Source organism: Bombina bombina, chromosome 3 (genome assembly GCF_027579735.1).
Source record: "Bombina bombina isolate aBomBom1 chromosome 3, aBomBom1.pri, whole genome shotgun sequence".
Lineage (NCBI taxonomy): Eukaryota > Metazoa > Chordata > Amphibia > Anura > Bombinatoridae > Bombina > Bombina bombina.
The window spans coordinates 772,880,829-772,903,495 of NC_069501.1; the positions used below are offsets into that span (position 1 = coordinate 772,880,829).

Sequence of the window (22,667 nt, forward strand, 5' to 3'; positions counted from 1 at the left end):
AAGCTCAGAATGGAGCTTGATGCCCCTGTTTCCATGCAAGCCTTCAGGCTCACGAAAACAGTAGTTATGAAGCAGCTGGTCTAAAGACTGCTGCTCCATAACTTGTTTGCTGCCTTCAATCCGCCTGATCCTATACGATTGGGTTGATTTACACCCCCTGCTAGTGGCCGATCGTGGCCATGGATAGCCTATCTGCTGATGGGAGATATTGCTATTCTTTACTTTTTGTTTGTTCATATTTTTCTAAGAACTATACTAAAGGTTACATTTTGATAATGAAAATAAGGGCCATTTTAATACTGTTTGTGGTAGTGCACCATCAAGCTCAATATTTTTCTTTGGTTTGCATTTACTGAAAATAAATTAAAAGGGCATCAAACTCCAAATGTAATTTCCCATAAAAGGCCAGATTTAAAGTAGCACGCTAAATAACTTTTATCGGGGTGGCATTGCACAAGCAGTTAACCAGAACTGCTTCTGTAATGATAAATGCATATATCGATGTGCGTTGGACATGCAAAAGTGCCTCAAATGCCCTCAAAATAGAGGGTATTATGTTCTTTTATTTTAAATAAAAAATCTAGAATTTTTATTTAATAAAAAATACTGCACTAGGCAGTTTTAGGGCTTTAAAGTTAATGGGACTGGGGTGTTAGAAAAAAACTGTGTTTTCCCATAGACCACAATGTAAATATATATGGATATGCATATATATATATACTGTACATATATATGTATGTGTTAATATGTGTACTTACACATATTAACACATGAATATATATGTATATAGTCATATACATATATATATATATATATATATATATATATATCAATGCTGCCCATTACTGCGCTACTTACCCCCTTCGCTGTGCCAGGTTCTGATTAGGGATGGGCGAATGTGTAAATTTCCGAATTCGAATGTTAGAACGAATGTTATTACCAAAATTCGAATTGCAAATCCAAATGTTGATACGAACGAAAATTCTTAAAAATTCTAAAATCGAATGCTATTTACAGTTTTCGAATGTCACTTTCGAATTTGAATGTTTATAATTCGAATTTAACATTCTATTTAACAAATACTATTCAGAAGTTCAATAGTTCATGTAGTAGGGAATCTAGTAAATTGATACATTATAGATACAAATATATCAATTTGAATGTTTCTATTTCAATCGAATATTGCATAATTTGAATATTATATTTAAAGTAAGCATTAGAAATACTATTACAAACATATAAATTCAAATTTTTTGAATTTGAATATTGCATAATTAGAATATTACATTAGAAATACTATTACAAATATATTAATTCAAATTTTTCTAAACAATTTTTTTCTAATGTAATTGTAAAATTCGAAACCGAACATTCGAAAATCGAATGTAAGAAAGTTATGTTAACATTCGAAATTCGATTCGAACAAACAAATGTGTTAAAATTCGTTTAATTTGTCGAATGTTGCGAAACATTCGCCCATCCCTAGTTCTGATGCCATCTGTGATGTCATCATAAAAAGACTCCTTATAGAAACCTATGGAAGTGCACTCTAAGGAGTGAAATGCTTCCTAGCAATGTGAATGCAAGCTCGTGTTCGCATTGTGATTCACTTGTAATACCAGCGCAAATTATTGTGCCCTGGTATTACAAAGTAGAGCACTAATATAGCTTGCATGCAAGCAATATTTAGTGCTCCACTTGTAATCTAGCCCTTTGGGAACTATCACCATCTCTATTTCGTGGTGGTACATGGTCCATTATAATGTACCTTAAGTACAGCATGGTTGTGAAGCATAAAATGCCTAGCCACCGGCTGTTTTATTAATAAATATATATATAAAAATCTTTTTTTAAATAAAAAGAACATTTTCTTCTATGTGAAGAACATTGGAATGTAAAGTATTTGTAACTCACTTCAGGGTTAGCACAGTTGGTCTAACGTGGCGTTGGGTCAGCGCAGCGCACAAGTGATAACTGTTAGGTTTTTTTTTAAAGCGCACTCCATAGAATTCTATGGGGAGAAATTACCGCTATCCCGGTATCCAAAGTCCTCAAGTTAGTACTCCTCTAAATGTATCTAAAAATATTGAGCTTGATGGTGCACTACCAAGAACAGTATTAAAATGGCCCTTATTTTCATTATCAAAATGTAACCTTTATTATAGTTCTCAGAAAAATATGAACAAACAAAAAGTAAAGAATAGCAATATCTCCCATCAGCACATAGGCTATCCATGTTGCTGTTATATCAATATCTAATTTAAATGGATACCATACATACATGGGGGTTGATTTAACAAGGGCCGAATGGCCCTTGTTCCCCTTGTTTCTGCGCAAGCCTTCAGGCTCGCTGGAAACAGCAGTTATGAAGCAGCAGTATAAAGACACCACCTGCTAGCTGCCGATTGTCCGCGGATCTGCAGGGGGCGGCATTGCACAAGCAGTTCTGGTAAACTGCTTGTGAAATGATAAATGCATACAGCGTATGCTGTTGGCATTCAGCGATGTCTGTCGGACATGATATGCTACAGCTTTTTGTGTTGGACAGACATTGGTAAATCTACCCCATAGTTGCTATACAATGTTTTGTTAATGCTCAAACTGATTTGAATGTAGGCAATTAAAATATTGTTTTTAGAACTGGTAGGTCAGGGAAAAATCAAGGTGACCAAGGGTCGTGGGTTGTACAGTGCATAGATAGATGTTACTTGATAGCCAGGATGTGTAGTTATTATATTTCTTTCATGCATACATATTTTACAAGCCCACACTTATATACATAAATAAACACATACACACACATACATACATACATACATACATATATACATACAGGCAGATAAACACACACATAAATACATATACACTACACACATACATACAGACATACACACACACATACATAAATACAAACATACACATACATGCAGACATACACACACACATACATAAATACAAATACATACACACAGACATTCACATACATAAATCCATACACAAACATACATACACACACATACATACATAAATCCATACACAAACATATATACATACATACACATAAATACAGACATACACATCCATACATGCAGACATACACACACATACATAAATACATACACACACATATATACAGACAGATATACACACACATAAATACATATACACATATACAGACATAGGGGCATATTTATCAAAGTGTCAACTGAAAATACGCTTGAATTCCGTGTCGTATTTGTCGTGAGATTGATCCGCCGTAGTTATCAAAGCGTCAAAATTGGAAAATGTTGAAATTTGTGACGTAATATACGATCCCGCAATCTCAATCCGACGCAGATCAATGCGAGTTGAAAACAGTGGTATTCAAGCGGAATTATGTTCATTCGCCCTCCTAATCGACACTATTTGAATATCTCATGAAGTTATCAAAAATTCTACATTTATGCTCACGTCTTTTCCGACTCAGCGTACCTAGTTTTCAATCCGCCACCCTTGAGGTCGCGGATGCCATAGAACTCAATGGGAGTTAAAACATAGAATAAAAGTAAATTAGAAACATTATTAAAATTGTATACCCTTTTAAAATAAAACAATATTATTGCTCCACATGTGGTGCACTAGTAGATACAGTGGGGCAAAAAAGTATTTAGTCAGCCACCAATTGTGCAAGTTCTCCCACTTAAGAAGATGATAGAGGCCTGTAATTTTCATCAAAGGTATACCTCAACTATGAGAGACAAAATGTGGAAACAAATCCAGACAATCACATTGTCTGATTTTGAAAGAATTTATTTGCATATTATGGTGGAAAATAAGTATTTGGTCACCTACAAACAAGCAAGATTTCTGGCTCTCACAGACCTGTATCTTCTTCTTTAAGAGGCTCCTCTGTCCTCCACTCATTACCTGTATTAATGGCACCTGTTTGAACTTGTTATCAGTATAAAAGACACCTGTCCACAACATCAAACAGTCACACTCCAAACTCCACTATGGTGAAGACCAAAGAGCTGTCAAACGGACACCAGAAACAAAATTGTAGACCTGCACCAGGCTGGGAAGACTGAATCTGCAATAGGCAAGCAGCTTGGTGTGAAGAAATCAACTGTGGGAGCAATAATTAGAAAATGGAAGACATACAAGACCACTGATAATCTCCCTCGATCTGGGGCTCCACGCAAGATCTCACCCGGTGGGGTCAAAATGATCACAAGAATGGTGAGCAAACATCCCAGAACCACACGGGGGGACCTAGTGAATGACCTGCAGAGAGCTGGGACCAACGTAACAAAGGCTACCATCAGTAACACACTACGCCACCAGGGACTCAGATCCTGCAGTGCCAGACGTGTCCCCCTGCTTAAGCCAGTACATGTCCGGACCAGTCTGACGTATGCTAGAGAGCATTTGGATGATCCAGAAGCGGATTGGGAGAATGTCATATGGTCAGATGAAACCAAAGTAGAACTGTTTGGTAGAAACACAACTCGTCGTGTTTGGAGGAGAGAGAATGCTGAGTTGCAACCAAAGAACACCATACCTACAGTGAAGCATGGGGGTGGCAACATCATGCTTTGGGGCTGTTTCTCTGCAAAGGGAACAGGACGACTGATCCGTGTACATGAAAGAATGAATGGGGCCATGTATCGTGAGATTATGAGTGCAAACCTCCTTCCATCAGCAAGGGCATTGAAGATAAAACGTGGCTGGGTCTTTCAGCATGACAATGATCCAAAACACACCCGGGCAATGAAGGAGTGGCTTCGGAAGAAGCATTTCAAGGTCCTGGAGTGGCCTAGCCAGTCTCCAGATCTCAACCCCATAGAAAACCTTTGGAGGGAGTTGAAAGTCCATGTTGCCCAGCGACAGCCTTAAAACATCACTACTCTAGAGGAGATCTGCATGCAGGAATGGGCCAACATACCAGTAACAGTGTGTGACAACCTTGGGAAAACTTACAGAAAACATTTGACCTCTGTCATTGCCAACAAAGGATATATAACAAAGTATTGAGATGAACTTTTGATATTGACCAAATACTTATTTTCCACCATAATATGCAAATAAATTCTTTCCAAATCAGACAATGTGATTGTCTGGATTTGTTTCCACATTTTGTCTCTCATAATTGAGGTATACCTATAATGAAAATTACAGGCCTCTCTCCAGGGGCGAAACTACAGGGGGTGCAGAGGTCGCAGGTGCGACTGGGCCCCTGAGGGTGGGGGCCCAGCTTAAAAATTTTTTTTTTATATATATATATATATATATTTATTTTTTTAAAATAAAAAACGTTAACCTACCACTGCCTGCACTGATATCATGTGAATGTGACATGACTACAGGGGTTAGTGTTTCTGTTTTACCCATTGGTGTTTATGTGTGTGTGTATGGTGTGTGTGTGTGTGTATGTATGTGACTGTGTGTGTATTTATGCATGTATGTGTGTGTATGTGTGTTTGTGTATGTTTGTGGAACAAGCAAATTACAGACCTTGTTACTACAGCATGGGGGGGGGGGCAGGGGGTAAACAGTGTCACTATACAGTACCACTATATACAGTATGGGGGCTGGACCATGTCACAGACTACTGTGGTCACTTTATAAAGTACTGGGCGGGTAGTGTCAGGCCAGCCATCTCACCGGCAGATTACAGACTGTGTCACTAACTTACTATATACAGTACTGGGGGGTTAAACAGTGTCACTAAATATATATACAGTAATAGGGGGTCAGACCATCTCACAGACTGTGGGCATAGGGTACCTCCTTTTGCAGACAAGTAATCTGATTCACATTTTTTTCTGTGTTAAATGTAAAAAAAAAAAATATGTATTAAATTCACCTTTTTTGGAGGGGGAGGGGTGGTGGTGGTGGGGGGGGGGCCCTTCTTAGATTCTTGCACCTGGGCCCTGTGGTCTCTAGTTACACCTCTGCCTCTCTCATCTTCTTAAGTGGGAGAACTTGCACAATTGGTGGTTGACTAAATACTTTTTTGCCCCACTGTATAAGGATAAAAATGAAAAATACATTACTACTTATGGATTATGTTACAACTTTGTCTCTTATTACAAAGCAAGGGGACAATATTATTTCTCCAAATGTGGTGCAAAGTTTTGCTCCAAACTTGTTGCACTAATAGATATAGAGATAAAAATGAAATAAATACACAACATAATATAGCTAACTACCTTTTTATTTGTTGGAAAAATCTATGTGCACCATGTTTAAAGCGTAATACAAGTCCCACTTTCCACTTCGCGCCAAATTTAACTCAATACTTTACACCAGTTATGACACAAACTCCTAAACAACCCACACACTAGTGAATTTTTCCACCACTTTTTTTTTTTTGCATTAATCAACGATGCAATTAAGGATGCAATTTACTGACAACTGCAATTGTGTTTTTTTTACTTTTATAAATAAAATATTCCCAAACATTACCTGAAATTGCCTGCAAATGTATGAGTTTGTTCAGATTTGGAGACCTTCAGAAAAGTGGCATAATAATGAATTTTTTTTGTTTTTTGTTTTGAGATTCAAAAGAGTAAAAAGGCATGCATACAATATATAAGTCAATAAGGACTGTACAGAAAAATTGTTACCAGTTATACAACTATCATAATACAGATACAAAATAAACATTATGATTATTTGACCTTTTGCAGTAGCATTAGAAACCTTGGTGTTTGCCTAATAAGCTATATACCCTCCAGTTGACGTTTGAGGCCTCTTTTGGACCTCTTAATACTAAATAAAATTCTCCATTATGGAAGGTAACCAAGGACAATCGGAGACCACTCTTGGGTCTCGATTGGTGAATCTCTTTTGTAATATTTATAACTATATGTCAATATCTATATGAGCGTTATAATTAAATGAAAAAATAAATCCCTCTCATATTGAGCTATAGTTTGCATCAAGTATATATGTATTAAACAATCCGTTTAGTATTTTCTTTTTTTAAATAGCATTCAAGGATATAAAGTAATGGACAAATACTTTTACTGTTATATAGATTGACTATGGTTAAACCAAGTATACTGTATAACCTTGTAATGAGATTTCACCTATCAGGGAGGATATGTTACAATCTTTGCTATCTAAGGCTAAGGCATCTTTACTATGAGCTATCATAGGGATTCCAAGAAGACCATCCTTACTTCTTATCTATGTTTGTGGTTCTTCTCCCACCTAGTCGATGAGTGTGGTATGTGTCGTTGGATTCTATATAGACATATTTTCTAAGGTTTCAAGACCCCACAAAAAGTTATCTTAAATAAATGTGTATATCAAAATCTGCCAAAGTTCTACAGGTGTCTACATTTGGGTTCCAGGTTTAATTTCAAATATACAAACGTACCAAATAAGTTTAACTAGCATAGAAGGAAGAAAACAAAAAGAAAGACAAAAAAAGAACTCCTCTAAACAAATGAGGTATGGTAGGCTCTATAAGAATGTTAATCGAGTGACCTGCTTTTATAATTAAAAGGGGGATAGTTAGTTCCCATCTCAGCTTATACATAATGCAAATATAAACCTGGTGATACTATATGCCCATATATTGTAATAGGAGACTACTAACAACAACACAGTTAGTTTGCTGAATTCTATGTAAAGAATAAACCTGGAATGCAAAATTCACAGCTAGTAAATAAAAGTCAACTATAGGTGGGATTCAATTTTACAACTAGGGAGTAGAACGTGTGAATATCAGGAGTTCTAGGACCTCATATCCCAATGTCTGCACAAATATGTCCAATTATGTATAAGGGTTGACAGGATATTAAAGTGAGTTTCCATACCACATAATCATTGCGACTCCTTCAGGGTATGGCATAATATATTAGCCTACCGTATACCAGCACTCTCAAACTCTTGTCGAAAGGAAGGTATATCCAAAGTCACCTAATCGTGCCAAACAGCCTTCTCGGTGGTAGTGCTCCAGTGCTCTTGTCATGGATAATCATTGTAAGATCTCTTTAGCTTTTGTAAAGTTATCTTCCCTGGCTCTTGAAGACAGACATCTCGTAGTAGAGCTAGTATGTTGCATCTCCCCATTCCAGGCAAGTGAGCAGTGATCTCTGTTATATCAGCCGTCCAAGTGCACAGTTGACCATCTATAGGCTGCCAGTTAGAGTCTATCACATCTGACCCCATTGTGGTGTAAAGGTATGCTGAGCTGTCACGTGGAGTGCCCTGAATATTCTTCAAGACCACAGGCTTGTGATTTATATGTTCTGCCTTCTGCCCCAGGGGATCGGCCGCTTCCCCTAAGGCTTGGCTATCAGGTGTAGACACAAGGCTCCTTGCGAATTGCCGCTGTTGCTCTGTTGGTGTCGGCATATTTAGCAATGGCTTCATAGGGTCAGGTTATTGTAACTTCCTAGGCTGAGATGTTAGCATTAAGGAATCCAAACTGCAAAGGATTGCCGTCTCAAAGTCCTCCAAAAGAGTGTGTAGCGCTGATGAGAATTTCTCCATGGCTCGGTATAGGGGAACTGGCACAGAGTATCCGTACTTAATGAGAGAGATGGTATTGGCCTCGATGTTCGATAAGTGTGGATGTTCCAATCAGTGCCATTATTTAACACAAATGGCTGGTGAATCTGACTTGCATATCAGGAAAGTGGAGGGGTAGATGAAGGTCTAGGCCTCTGTCAGGCCTCCGCTGCGTACCTTCTCTATTTCTGTCGGCTGGGCTTACATTTCAGATAGAAAAGTGCTCAAAGTAACTCCACAAGTGCAAATGTACTTCACATCATTAGATATAAAGTGTGTGGGATAAAGGAGTGATAAACAGCGGTTTTAACAGCTCCCAGATCAGCCAAAATTAGTAAACAGCCATCTTGGTCGCTGGTTAGACACGTCCCCACATAATTTTTCCACCACTTTTAATTGGAATATGCATAATCACATGATTTATGACATCAGCCAATCTGATTCAAATACACATTATAAACTATCACTAACGAATCAAATTGCTCGATACTTGTGTCATTGATCACTCATTAGAACTTGTAAGTGCCATATGTTACATTGTGTATTGTTACATTATATATTATACTTTGAAAGTACGTATATGTGAAATTAGTATTAAAGATAAACATTGATGCTGACATAAGGACACAGAGTGTAATATTTTAAACAAGGATTTTGAAATTCGAATTGATGTTTGATTCAATATAATCTTAAATTGATAGCTTAAAGGTATAGCCCACCTAACATTAAACTGTCATGATTCAGATACAGCAGACATTAAAATCACCTCTTTAGTGTCATGCTATTTTCAGTGTATTTCTTCCTTCTCTTGAATTTCTTTTTCAGTAAGAAATGTCATCTTATATGCCAGCCCATTTTAAACAAAACCTGTGTAGGGGTAGTTTTTAAAAATAGATTGCAATCAGGAGGGGTTAGACAGGTGCAGAGAGAAAACTGGCCTAGCTCTTAAAATATCCATTGCTTGCATATAAATACATATGATACCCTGATTACATGTTATATTTCGCAATTATTCCTGCTCAGAATAATAATACATTTACAATATATACATATATTGGTATAAATAAACACAGAGATATGACAGACAACATTGTTTAGAACAAAAAAGGAACTTAGGGACATGTAAATATGTTTGCAAAAGATTTCGAACATAACACACACACACACACACACACACACACACATATATATATATATATATATATATATATATATACAAGTATGTGCAAGGATATATGTACAAATTCTAGCATTAATAATAATTTAAAAATAAAAATATGTCTTCTAGAAATACAAATACACATTAATTTATGTGAAAGTATCATATAACAAATCAATTTAAAAATAACTTTCTATGAGATATTGTTTGTTGAGGTATAAATCAATCTATTTCTTGGACATTAACAGATAAAAAATAAAAGATTAGCTTTAGAGAAATGTGCTTGTTCATGGACAGTAATGAAATGGTATAAAGTTGGGAAAAAACAGAATAACCGCAACATCGATGACTGTTAGTTAACACCAGTCCGATGCTTTTCGCACCGTACTGGACGCGCATGTTTTTTATGACTTTTTTGATAAATAATGAGATCGTATTCAGATCCGCGGCAGCGTCGGTGAATACAACATAGTTGACGCTTTGATAAATAGGCCCCATACACACATACATACATACACATACACACATACTGACATACACACACACAAATAAATACATACAGACACACACATATACACACACATACATACACATAGATACAGACATACACACTCAGCATATACACACACACACATAAACACAGACATACACACACTCAAACAACATACATACACATACACACACACACACATATGGACACAGACACACATACATACATATATTTGAAAATTAAAAAAAAACATCTAATTGCCTTGTCCTACAGGATTGCCAGCCTTTGAATTTAAGCATGCGGCACCATATTTTTTCAAGAAGCCTGAACATCGAATTTTCATCTGCACAAGATGAAGGAATATATACTTGTGAAGTGCCATTTATGTATAATGGTAGAGAATATACCATCTCTCGATCCGTTAACTATTCTCTTCAAGGTAACCATTTATATATTTTTCTCATTTGGTATTTTTATTTAGTTGTAAATAATAAGAAAAATCTACCGTTTAAAAAGTCCTTTCATATATTCAATAATAGCCATTTATAAACTTTTTGCCCTTTTTTTTTTCCAATAATAGCATTTCATATTTAGGATTTGGTTGATAAATTTCCATGAACGTATAAGCTAACCTCCTCAGACCAGGTCCATTCTCTTCCTGTACCTGATAACCTTGTCAAGTCAACATCTGGATTGCAATATTCAATTTTTTTCAGAGAGACAAAGGGGTAAATTTATTAAATATCAAGTGGACATGATTCACTTTAGCATACGCAGTCGGCATTTATCATTGCACAAGCATTTCTAGTGAAATGCTTGTGCAATGCCACCCCGTGCTCACTGGCTGCCAATCGGTCACTAGCAGGGGCTGTCAATCAACCTGATTATTATCATTATGACCACTGCTTCTTAACTTCTGTTTCAGGAGTATGGTATTTGCTGTTATGTTATAATATATATTGGCCGAATTATCAAGCGGCAGGCGGACATGATTCGCCTGTCAGCATTTAACATTGCACAAAGGCTAATAAGATACTAGCATGTATTAAAAGAGGAATTGATTCAAGGGAGGAAAGCATAATTCTGTCATTATATAAAGCCCTGGTAAGACCTCACCTTGAGTTTGGAGTGCAGTTCTGGGGACCAATTGCTAAAAAAAGATATTGCAGAACTAGAAAAAGTTCAGAGAAGGGCCACAAAGCTAATAAGGGGATTGGAGAAATTAACCTATGAGGAGAGGCTAGCCAAACTGGGTCTGTTTTCTTTAGAAAAAAGGCGCTTGAGAGGTGACATGATTACTTTATATAAATATATTCAAGGCCCATATACAGAGATGGCAGAAGCTCTGTTTATTCCAAGAAAATTGTTTCTGACAAGAGGTCATAATTTAAGGTTGGAGGAAAGGAGATTTAATCTCCTGCAACGGAAACGTTTTTTCACTGTGAGAGCAATAAAATTGTGGAACTCATTACCAAAGGAGGTAGTGAATGCCAATACCATAGATACATTTAAAAATAGTCTGGATAAGTTTCTGTATACAAACAAAATTCATGGATATGATTGCTAGTATTAAATGGGTCACATTTTAATGGGGTTATTTAAGCTTAACTGGAGCTTTTTGTAAGTATTTTAGATTTGTATAGGTTGAACTCGATGGACTTCAGTCTTTTTTTCAACCTTATCTACTATGTTACTATGGTATCTGATCAGGATGATTGCTGTCCGCCACCTCAGAGGTGGAGGATGAATACAACTTCCCTGTGTTTGACTCTGATACAGAACTTAGCTCTGTAGGTCCAAGATGGCTAAAATGGATTCAGAGATTTGAAAATTATCTTATTGCTTTGGATGTTACTGATACAAACAGAAAAAATAAAGCTGCACTTCTTCAAAACTTAGGAAATATGCACTGAGACAATCTGAACTATCTTCAAAAGACTTGCTTGATTATGGCAGAACATTAGACATTTCTGACAGGCAAGCTGCAAGCTTGCGGCTAGATTACGTGTTTTGCGTTATGAGCTGTGCGGTGCTAATGTACAGTTTTTTCTCACCGCTCACTTACCTGCAGCACTGGTATTACGGGTTTTTACAAACCCGCCGTTTAAAGGCAAGAAATGAGCGTAGAGCAAAATTGAGCTCCACACTACACTCCAATACCAGCGCTACTTAAGTCAGCGGTGAGCTGGTCGTACGTGCTCGTGCACGATTTCCCCATAGACATCAATGGGGAGAGCCAGCTGAGAAATAAAGCAGCGTAAATCTCAGTAACGCAGCCCCATTGATTCCTATGGGGATACTAAAGTTATGTTTACACCTAACACCCTAACATGAACCCTGAGTCTAAACACCGCTAATCTTACACTTATTAACCCCTAATCTGCCACTCCCGACATCACTGACACCTATATTATACTTATTAACCCCTAATCTGCCGCCCCTGACATCGCCGACACCTACATTATACTTATTAACCCCTAATCTGCTGCCCCCAACATTGCAGACACCTACATTATATTTATTAACCCCTAATCTGCCGCCCCCTATGTTGCTGCAACCTACCCATACTTAACCCCTAATCTGCCGCCCCCAACGACGCAGCCACTATTCTAAATTTATTAACCCCTAAACCTAAGTCTAACCCTAACCCCAACACCCCCTAAATTAAATATAATTTAAATAAATCTAAATAAAACCTACAATTATTACCTAAATAATTCCTATTTAAAACTAAATACGTACCTATAAAATAAACCCTTAAATAGCTACAATATAACTAATAGTTACATTGTAGCCATCTTAGGGTTTATTTTTATTTTACAGGCAAGTTTGTATTTATGTTAACTAGGTAGAATAGTTATTAAATAGTCATTAACTATTTAATAACTACCTAGCTAAAATAAATACAAATTGGCCTGTAAAATAAAACCTAACCTAAGTTACACTAACACCTAACACTACACTACAATTAAATCAATTCCCTACATTAAATACAATTAAATAAATTAAATTAAATTAGCTAAATCACAACCCCCCCCCCACTAAATTACAGAAAATAAAAAACAAATTACAAGATATTTAAACTAATTACACCTAATCTAATAGCCCTATCAAAATAAAAAAGCCCCCCCCCCCCAAAATAAAAAACCCCTAGCCTAAACTAAACTATCAATAGCCCTTAAAAGGGCCTTTTGCGGGGCATTGCCCCCAAAAAAATCAACTCTTTTACCTGTAAAAAAATACAAACAACCCCCCCAACAGTAAAACCCACCACCCACACAACCAACCCCCCAAATAAAAACCTAACTAAAAAAACCTAAGCTCCCCATTGCCCTGAAAAGGGCATTTTGATGGGCATTGCCCTTAAAAGGGCATTTAGCTCTATAGCAGGCCCAAAGCCCTAGCCTAAAAATAAAACCCACCCAATACACCCTTAAAAAAATCCTAACACTAACCCCCAAAGATTCACTTACCGGGAGAAGTCTTCATCCAAGCGGCAAGATGTCCTCAATGAAGCCGGCAGAAGTGGTCCTCCAGACAGGCAGAAGTGGTCCTCCAGACAGGCAGAAGTCTTCATCAAGACGGCATCTTCTATCTTCATCCTGCCGGCGCGGAGCGGCTCCATCTTCAAGACATCCGACGCTGAGCATCCTCTTCTTCCGACAGACTAATGACGAATGAAGGTACCTTTAAATGATGTCATCCAAGATGGCGTCCCTTAGATTCCGATTGGCTGATAGAATTCTATCAGCCAATCAGATTTAAGGTAGAAAAAATCCTATCTAAAGACCGCTGCTCCATAACCTGTTCGCCTGCTCTGAGGAGGTGGACAGACATTGCCGCAATTCAACCCAATCGAATACGATTGGGTTGATTGCTACCCCCTGCTAGTGGCCAATTGGCCGCAAATCTGCAGGGGGCGGCATTGCACCAGCAGTTCACAAGAGCTGCTGGTGCAATGCTGATTGCGGAGAGTGAATTGCTCTCCGCATTCAGACAGACACATAATAAATAGGCCCCTTAATGTCCTCTGTAAATTTACAGCCACATGTACATTCAAACACTACAAAACAGCAACTATGTTTTATGTTGCAAGGGGTCAAAATTCTTCTCTTCTGAGTTCTGAAACCTCATTCAGTTTGGGACTTATAAAGCTTATGAATGCAATCTCACCTAAAAAAGGCACAGGATCTGTGGCAGATCAGTTAGTATTCTCATTTGTTTAATAGCATTGGTAAACTGAAAGATTTTTAAGTACAGCTGCATATTAATCCACATATAAAACCTATTATACAACCACATAGAAAAATTCAATTTCATCTAAGTCACAAGGTTGATGCTGAACTCAAGAACCTTGAAACACAAGGAATCGTTGAGTGCTGGGGCCAACTCCATGGGTCTCCCCAAATAGTGTCAATGCCTAAACCCAAAGACCCAAATAGTGTAAGAATTTGCATAGACATGAGGCAAGCCAGCACTGCCATTATCAGGGAGCGCCATGTTACTGCAACATTAGATAGGCAAAAGTTTTCTCCAAACTTGATTTAAAATCAGGCTATCATCAACTGGAGTTGAATTCAACAGGCAGATATATAACTACTTTCTCAACACACACAGGATTGTGTGTAAGTTTTGGTGTTTTTTTTGTTGCTGAAGTATTTCAAAATGCAATACAGCAAGCATTATCTGGAATTCCAGGAGTTAAGAACTTCAGTGATGATATTATTGTGTTTGGAGCTACTCAAGAGGACCCTGATTAAAATCTCACTGCCATTTTTTGAGCGACTTCATGAGAAAGGACTTACCTTAAATCGTAGTAAGTGTAAATTTAACAAAACTAAACAAGAATTTAATGGATTTGTCTTTTCAGCTGAAGGCATATCAGCAGATCCAAAGAAAGTGGAAGCAATTCAGAATGCAAATCCTCCTACAGACTCCAGTGAAGTCAGAAGTTTCCTAGGGATGGTAAATTAATGTTCTCGAGTTATCCCTAATTTCTCTTCTATTGCCACACCTTTAAGAAAGTTAACAAAGAAAATTGAAACAGTTTGACCAGTGACAAAACAATGTCCTACATTAACCCTCAACTACAAACTATTCTTGTAGTAGATGCTAGCCCTGTTGGTTTAGGTGCTATTCTGGCACAGAGAGACAAAGGCAAACATTATATCATTGCATATAGTAGCCATTCCCTAAACGATGTGGAAAAACATTATTCTCAAACTGAACGTGAAGCACTGGCAATAGTTTGGAGTTGTGAATACTTTAATTTATATTTATATGGTTGTCCATTTACACTGATCACAAATCATAAACCTTTATAGTTGATTTGGAATAATGCAAAAGGCTCCGCTAGAATAGAAAGATGGGGTTTAAGGCTACAACCATAAAATGTTACTGTGGTTCATAAATCTGGAAAAGAGAACCCAGCAGATGATATGTCTCGACATCCTATATCAGTAGGTTTACTCGCAAGTTCTCCAAGTTTCATGGTTGCAGAAGAATATATTCATTTTGTTACTAATTATGCTATAATGCATTGAGTGTAGAAGAAATACAATAAGCAACATTAGCTGATCCTATTCTGCAAAAACGTGCTGTATTAATTCAGAATGGAAAATGGTACACAGCTGACTCTGACAAAGTACATGGAAAAGAGTTAAAGTTATTTGCAAGATTTGGCAAAGAACACTCATTAAATAATGACAAGAGCTTTATGTTGTCTACATGTTGTAATCCTATTGGAACAGCCAATAGGATTTTAGCAGCTCCAATAGGAATGCAAGGAACACCATCTTGGATGGCGTCACTTGCATTGAAGTTCCAGTTTACGGCAGCGACCGTATGAAGATTATGCTCCGCGCTGGATGTCTACAGGATGGACCTGTCTGGATGAAGACTTCTTGCCGCCTGGATGAGGACTTCTCGGGCTGGATGAAGATGGAAGAGGCCGCCCAGATGAAGACTTCTTGCCGCCTGGATGATGACTTCTCCAGCTGGATGGATCCTTGAAGCAGAACGGCGGAGACTGTATTAAAGAGGAGCTCCTCATCGGATGTCTTCAGGATGGACCCGCTCCACGCCGGATGGATGAATATAAAAGAAGCCGCATGGATGAAGACTTCACCGGCTGGATGAAGATGGAAGAGGCCGCCCGGATGAAGACTTCTTGCCGCCCGGATGAAGACTTCTTGCCAGCTGAATGGATCCTTCAAGCGTAACTTCAAGAACTGTAAGTGGATCGTCGGGGGTTAGTGTTAGGTTTATTTAAGTTTTTTTTTGGGTGTTTTTTTTTTTTAGAGTAGGGTCTGGGCAGTAAAAGAGCTAAATGCCCTTTTAAGGGCAATGCCCTTACAAATGCCCTTTTCAGGGCAATGGGAAGCTTAGGTTTTTTAGATAGGCTTTTTATTTGGGGGGGTTGGTTGTGTGGGTGGTGGGTTTTACTTTTGGGGGGTGTTTGTATTTTTCTTTACAGGTAAAAGAGCTGATTTCTTTGAGGCAATGCCCCACAAAAGGCCCTTCTTTTCTGACACACAAATGAACAAACTCACACTCTGATGCACAAACACATGAACAAACACACTCTTTATGGGACACACAAACACACACACACAAACTCACACTCTTGCTCACACACAGGAAGAAATGCTCAATCTTGCTCACACACACAGGAACAAACACATACTCTTGCTCATACACAAGAACAATGCACACTCTTGTACACACACACACACACACACACAGAAACAAACACACTCTCTTGCTTACACAGGAACAAACACTCTTGTTCAGACACACACACACACACACATAAACACACACTCTTGCTTCACACACAGGAACAAACACTTTTGCTCACACACACACAGGAACACACACTCTTGCTAACACACACACACAGGAACAAACACACACTCTTGCTCATACACAGGAACAAACATTCACTCACACACACACACAGGAACAAACACACACTTTTGCTCATACACAGGAACAAACACTCGCTCACACACACACACACAGGAAAAAACACACAGGGCACGATGATTGAAAGCTCTCTGGGCTCTCTGGGCTTAATGAATGCTCGCCAGTCCTTCTATTTCCCTGGTGGAATTATCTAAAGCCATTTTTTACCCTGAAAACAGGGTGTCTCGCTAAGGGGCGTATACTGCATTTTCATATGAAATGTGCACAACAAAATTCATATTTTAAACATTACACAAAACAAATATTTGAACCATTAACACAAAAATAAGCAGGGAAAAAATTGTATTGTTAAGGTGCATCAAAAATAGTAACAAAATTCTTCACCAAAAATCGTATGTTAACAAAAACGTAAAATTAGTATGTAATTTACACAGGAATAAATCAAATTAAATATTCACAGCGTAAATCGTAATTGTAGTACACTGGATGTGCAAAAATCACACAGAAATTTTAATTGAGAAATACAAAATGCAAAAGCGTAATTGTTGTTTTTTGGGCTGAACATGGGCGTGTATGACAATGGCCTCTAGTTATCAAGCCGTCAACTTACCTGCATTCGATGGCCCCAATACGCTCGCCTAACATCGCTGCCACGGACTTGAATACGTTCTCCAAAATTATCAAAAAAGCTGTCAAAAAGCCGCACACCAAGTACGGTGCGATGAGCAGCGGACTGTTGTTAACTAACAGTCATCGATCTCGCTGCTCTTCGGCTTTTTTGCAGCTTTATTGCTACCCTGTCACTAAGCACCCACACTATACTATACTGTTTACCCCCTATACCGCCGCTCCCGGAGCCCTCCGCAACTAAATAAAGTTATTAACCCCTAAAACCGCTGCTCACGGACCCCGCCGCAACTCTAATAAATGTATTAACCCCTAAACCGCCGCTCCCGGAGCCCACCGCCACCTACATTATATTTATTAACCCCTAATCTGCCCCCCTATACTGTCGCCACTATATTAAATTTATTAACCCCTAAATCTAAGTCTAGCTCTAACCCTAACACCCCCTAACGTAAATATAATTTAAATAAATCTAAATAAATATTCCTATAATTAACTACATTATTCCTATTTAAAAAGAAATACTTACCTATAAAATAAACCCTAAGCTAATAGTTACATTGTAGCTAGCTTAGGGTTTATTTTTATTTTACAGGCAACTTTGTATTTATTTTTACTAGGTACAATAGTTATTAAATAGTTATTAACTATTTAATAACTACCTAGCTAAAATAAAGACAAATTTACCTGTAAAAGAAAACCTAACCTAAGTTACACTAACACTATAATTAAATTAATTAAATTAATTAAATTAATTAAATTAATTAAATAAATTAACTACAATTAACTACAATTAAATAAAATTAAATAAAATTAACTAAAGTACAAAAAAAACAAAACACTAAATTACAGAAAATAAAAAAATAATTACAAGAATTTTAAACTAATTACACCTAATCTACTCCCCCTAATAAAATAAAAAAGCCCCCCAAAATAATAAAAAGCCCTACCCTATACTAAATAACAAATAGCCCTTAAGCGGGGCATTGCCCCAAAGTAATCAGCTCTTTTACCTGTAAAAAAAATGACAATACCCCCCCCAACATTAAAACCCACCACCCACAGACCCAACCCTACTCTAAAACCCACCCAAACCCCCCTTAAAAAAACCTAACACTAACCCCTTGAAGATCACCCTACCTTGAGAAGTCTTCACTCAACCGGGCCTAAGTCCTCAACGAAGCCGGGCGAAGTGGTCCTCCAGATGTGCAGAAGTCTTCATCCAACCGGGCAGAAGTCTTCATCCAGACGGCATCTTCTATCTTCATCCATCCGACGAGGAGCGGCTCCATCTTGAAGACATCCGACGCGTAGCATCCATCCTGGCCAACGAATGACGGTTCCTTTAAATGACGTGATCCAAGATGGCGTCCCTTGAATTCCGATTGGCTGTTAGAATTCTATCAGCCAATCGGAATTAATGTAGGAAAAATCCTATTGGCTGATGCAATCAGCCAATAGGATTGAGCTTGAATTCTATTGGCTGTTCCAATCAGCCAATAGAATGCGAGCTCAATCCTATTGGCTGATTGCATCAGCCAATAGGATTTTTCCTACCTTAATTCCGATTGGCTGATAGAATTCTAACAGCCAATCGGAATTCAAGGGATGCCATCTTGGATCACGTCATTTAAAGGAACCATCATTCGTCGGGTGGTCGTCGGCCAGGATGGATGCTCCGCGTCGGATGTCTTCAAGATGGAGCCGAGTCTTCAAGATGTACCTAGTTAAAATAAATACAAAGTTGCCGGTAAAATAAAAATAAACCCTAAGCTAGCTACAATGTACAGGTAGCCCTCAGTTTATGCCGGGGTTAGGTTCCAGGAGGAATGGTTGTAAATCGAAACCGTTGTAAATTGAAACCCAGTTTATAATGTAAGTCAATGGGAAGTGAGGGAGATAGGTTCCAGGTCCCTCTCAAAATTGTCATAAGTAACACCTAATACATTATTTTAAAAGCTTTTAAATGAAGACTTTAAATGCTAGGCAGCATTATAAACCTAATAAAATAATCACACAACACAGAATATATAATTAAACTAAGTTAAATTAACAAAAACATTTGCTAAACAGCATTATAAACCTAATAAAATAATCACACAACACAGACTTCACTTGCATTTTTCTGCAAACAGTTCTTTCTATGCATTCCAATCTGGGCTGAGTTATAGACAGGAAGATCTTGTTCCTTTGAAATATGCTTGATAGCTCAGGTCTGGTTAAACTGATTAATTTCAGCTTGCTTGGCTTTGCTGCAACACAAGCGGACAGCTCCACCTACTGGCTATTTTAATAAATGCACTGATTCTCAATGCTTTTCAATAGCAGTCACATGACTGGAAAAAAGGTTGTTATTCTGAAACGGTGTAAATTGAACCGTTGTAAAACGAGGGCCACCTGTAATTATTAGTTATATTGTAGCTATCTTAGGGTTTATTTTATAGGTAAGTATTTAGTTTTAAATATGAATAATTTAGTTAATTAAAGGAATATTTATTTAGATTTATTTAAATTATATTTAAGTTAGGGGGGTGTTAGGGTTAGACTTAGGTTTAGGGGTTAATACATTTAATATAGTGGCGGCGGTGTAGGGGGGGCAGATTAGGGGTTAATAAATGTAATGTAGGTGGCGGTGGGCTCCGTGAGCGGCGGTTTAGGGGTTAAACAATTTATTTAGTTGCGGCGGGCTCCAGCAGTGGTGGTTTAGGGGTTAAACAATTTATTTAGTTGCGGTGGGCTCCGGGAGTGGCGGTTTAGGGGTTAATACATTTATTAGAGTTACGGTGGGGTCCGTGAGCGGCGGTTTAGGGGTTAATAAGTATAATGTAGGTGGCGGCAGTGTAGGGGGCCAGAATAGGGGTTAATAAGTATAATGTAGGTGGCAGTGGTGTAGGGGGGGCAGATTAGGGGTTAATAAGTATAATGTAGGTGGCGGCGGTGTAGGGGGCGGCAGATTAGGGGTGTTTAGACTCGTGGTACATGTTAGGGTGTTAGGTGTAGACATTATCATAGGAATCAATGGGATATTGAGCAGCAGCGAACATAAGCTTTCACTGCTGTCATTGATTCCTATGGCATCCACCGCCTCCAGGGAGGCGGATTGAAAACCAGGTACGCTGGGCCGGAAAAGTGCCGAGGGTACCTGCTAGTTCTTTGATAACTAGCAAAAGTGTCAGATTGTGATGAACTTGCGTTCGGAACATCTGTAGTGATGTAAGCATTGATCTGTGTCGGACTGAGTCTGGCGGATCGTATGTTACGTCACAGATTTCTACTTTTGCTGATCTGTAGCCTTTGATAACTAAGGCGAATCAGGCTCGCCACAAATGCGCTGCGGAATTCCAGCGTATTTGTGGTTGACGGCTTGATAAATAGAGGCCAATGTCTCACTAATCCCAGCGTAATTCTATAAATATTTTCGCATTGCAGATATCACAGTTTTTTCTCGCCAACTAAAAGGTGGTGAGCTTTTGTCAAAACAATACGAACACTTATAACCCCAATAGAAAAACAAATGCATACTAAAATATAGGCGAATGTAAGATGCTATAAGCAGAAAGCAGTGTAATGTGAGTTATATTGGCTGCAGGATTTTAATTTTAAAGTGCTCCCCCTGCTCTCTGTAACTTCGCACTAAGGAGCGAAGTTTCCCTATCCAGCGAGCTTCATTACTTTTAATAGGAGCCATCTCGCAACTCACAGGGACTGCCCCTTTTTTACGATCATTGCACCGGGGAAGCCCTGCGAGTGTCAGTGAGAAAAATAAGGTTTGAGCTGGTGAAGAATATATCATTGAGCTCACACTCTTGCTCACACACAGGAAAAAACACTGACTTATATACACACAGGAACAAACACACTCTTGCTCACACACAAGAACAAACTTTCGCTCACACACACACAGGAACAAATACATACTCTCGCTCACACACAGGAATAACCACACACCCTTGCTCACACACACACACAGGAATATTCACACAGTCATTATGCACATGAGCACCAGCTGGCTTCCACACCTGTTTTGCACATGAGCACCAGCTGGCTCTCACACACTTTCTGCACCTCCCTTCCCTTAGCAGCATGTAGAAGCACAAGCTGAGAGGAGAGAATGTTGCAAGGCAACTGATGACTCACACAGGCAGGCAATCCCATTTTTGTGAGTCACTGCACAGGATAAGTAAACAAGCAGACTGTGCTGAAACAGTACTGAAAAAACAGTAAAGCAGCAGTTCCGCAACTGGTACAGCTGAAATGTGAGGTAAAAAAAAAATATGTAAACAGTTTTCCAGTCACTGAGACCTCTGTTCCTGCACCACCACTGGTCCTAATAATATTCTCTACAGTGGCCTGGAGCAATTGCTGTGTGCTTGCAAGTTCCAGATGCCCATGAATGTGAGTACTATCATCATTCTATTTGCAATAGGAATACTTGCTAACAAAGTACACAACATGCTTTCACATATTCATACGATCAGTATAAACCTGAACATGGAGCCTTATAGGCAATAGACAATGCTACAGCATTGTTGCGGTTTCAGTAATAAGTTTTAGACATTAACCACTCAAAATAAATGCACAGTGCAAACTAAACAGAATAAACTCAGAATAAGTATCAGATCTATAAATTAAATAACCTTCAAATATCAGTTCATGACATATACATAACAATCCACGGGCATACTTAATTTATCAAACCAAAGAGTCTTCATGCTATGTCTATGACTGCAAATTAATAACCTGAGATTGAGTTACTGTTTAAACAATCACTGTGCCAAACAGACTCCTTTTAGCCAACTTCATACCTCCATGCCAAATGTTCCAAAAAGGCTCTTGGGCAATCATTCATGCCATCCTTCTTGCACCATACTGGAGGTCTCACTATGTCATGTACATGTCAATAGCTTTCTCTCTCTTCCAAGAGAAAACTGGCTACAAAATGCTCTTGTACCTGCATTG

General features: G+C 38.3%; 1 protein-coding gene across 2 annotated transcripts in view; it reads left to right on the forward strand.

Annotated features, from left to right (window-relative positions):
• Positions 1-22,667, forward strand: part of LOC128654011 (interleukin-1 receptor type 1-like) — a 174,736-nt gene that overhangs the window by 97,233 nt on the left and 54,836 nt on the right. For both annotated transcript variants that reach the window (XM_053707654.1, XM_053707655.1), the window contains one exon: positions 10,428-10,593. In XM_053707654.1, the coding sequence (XP_053563629.1) occupies positions 10,428-10,593 (166 nt within the window). The remainder of the gene's footprint in view (positions 1-10,427; positions 10,594-22,667) is intronic.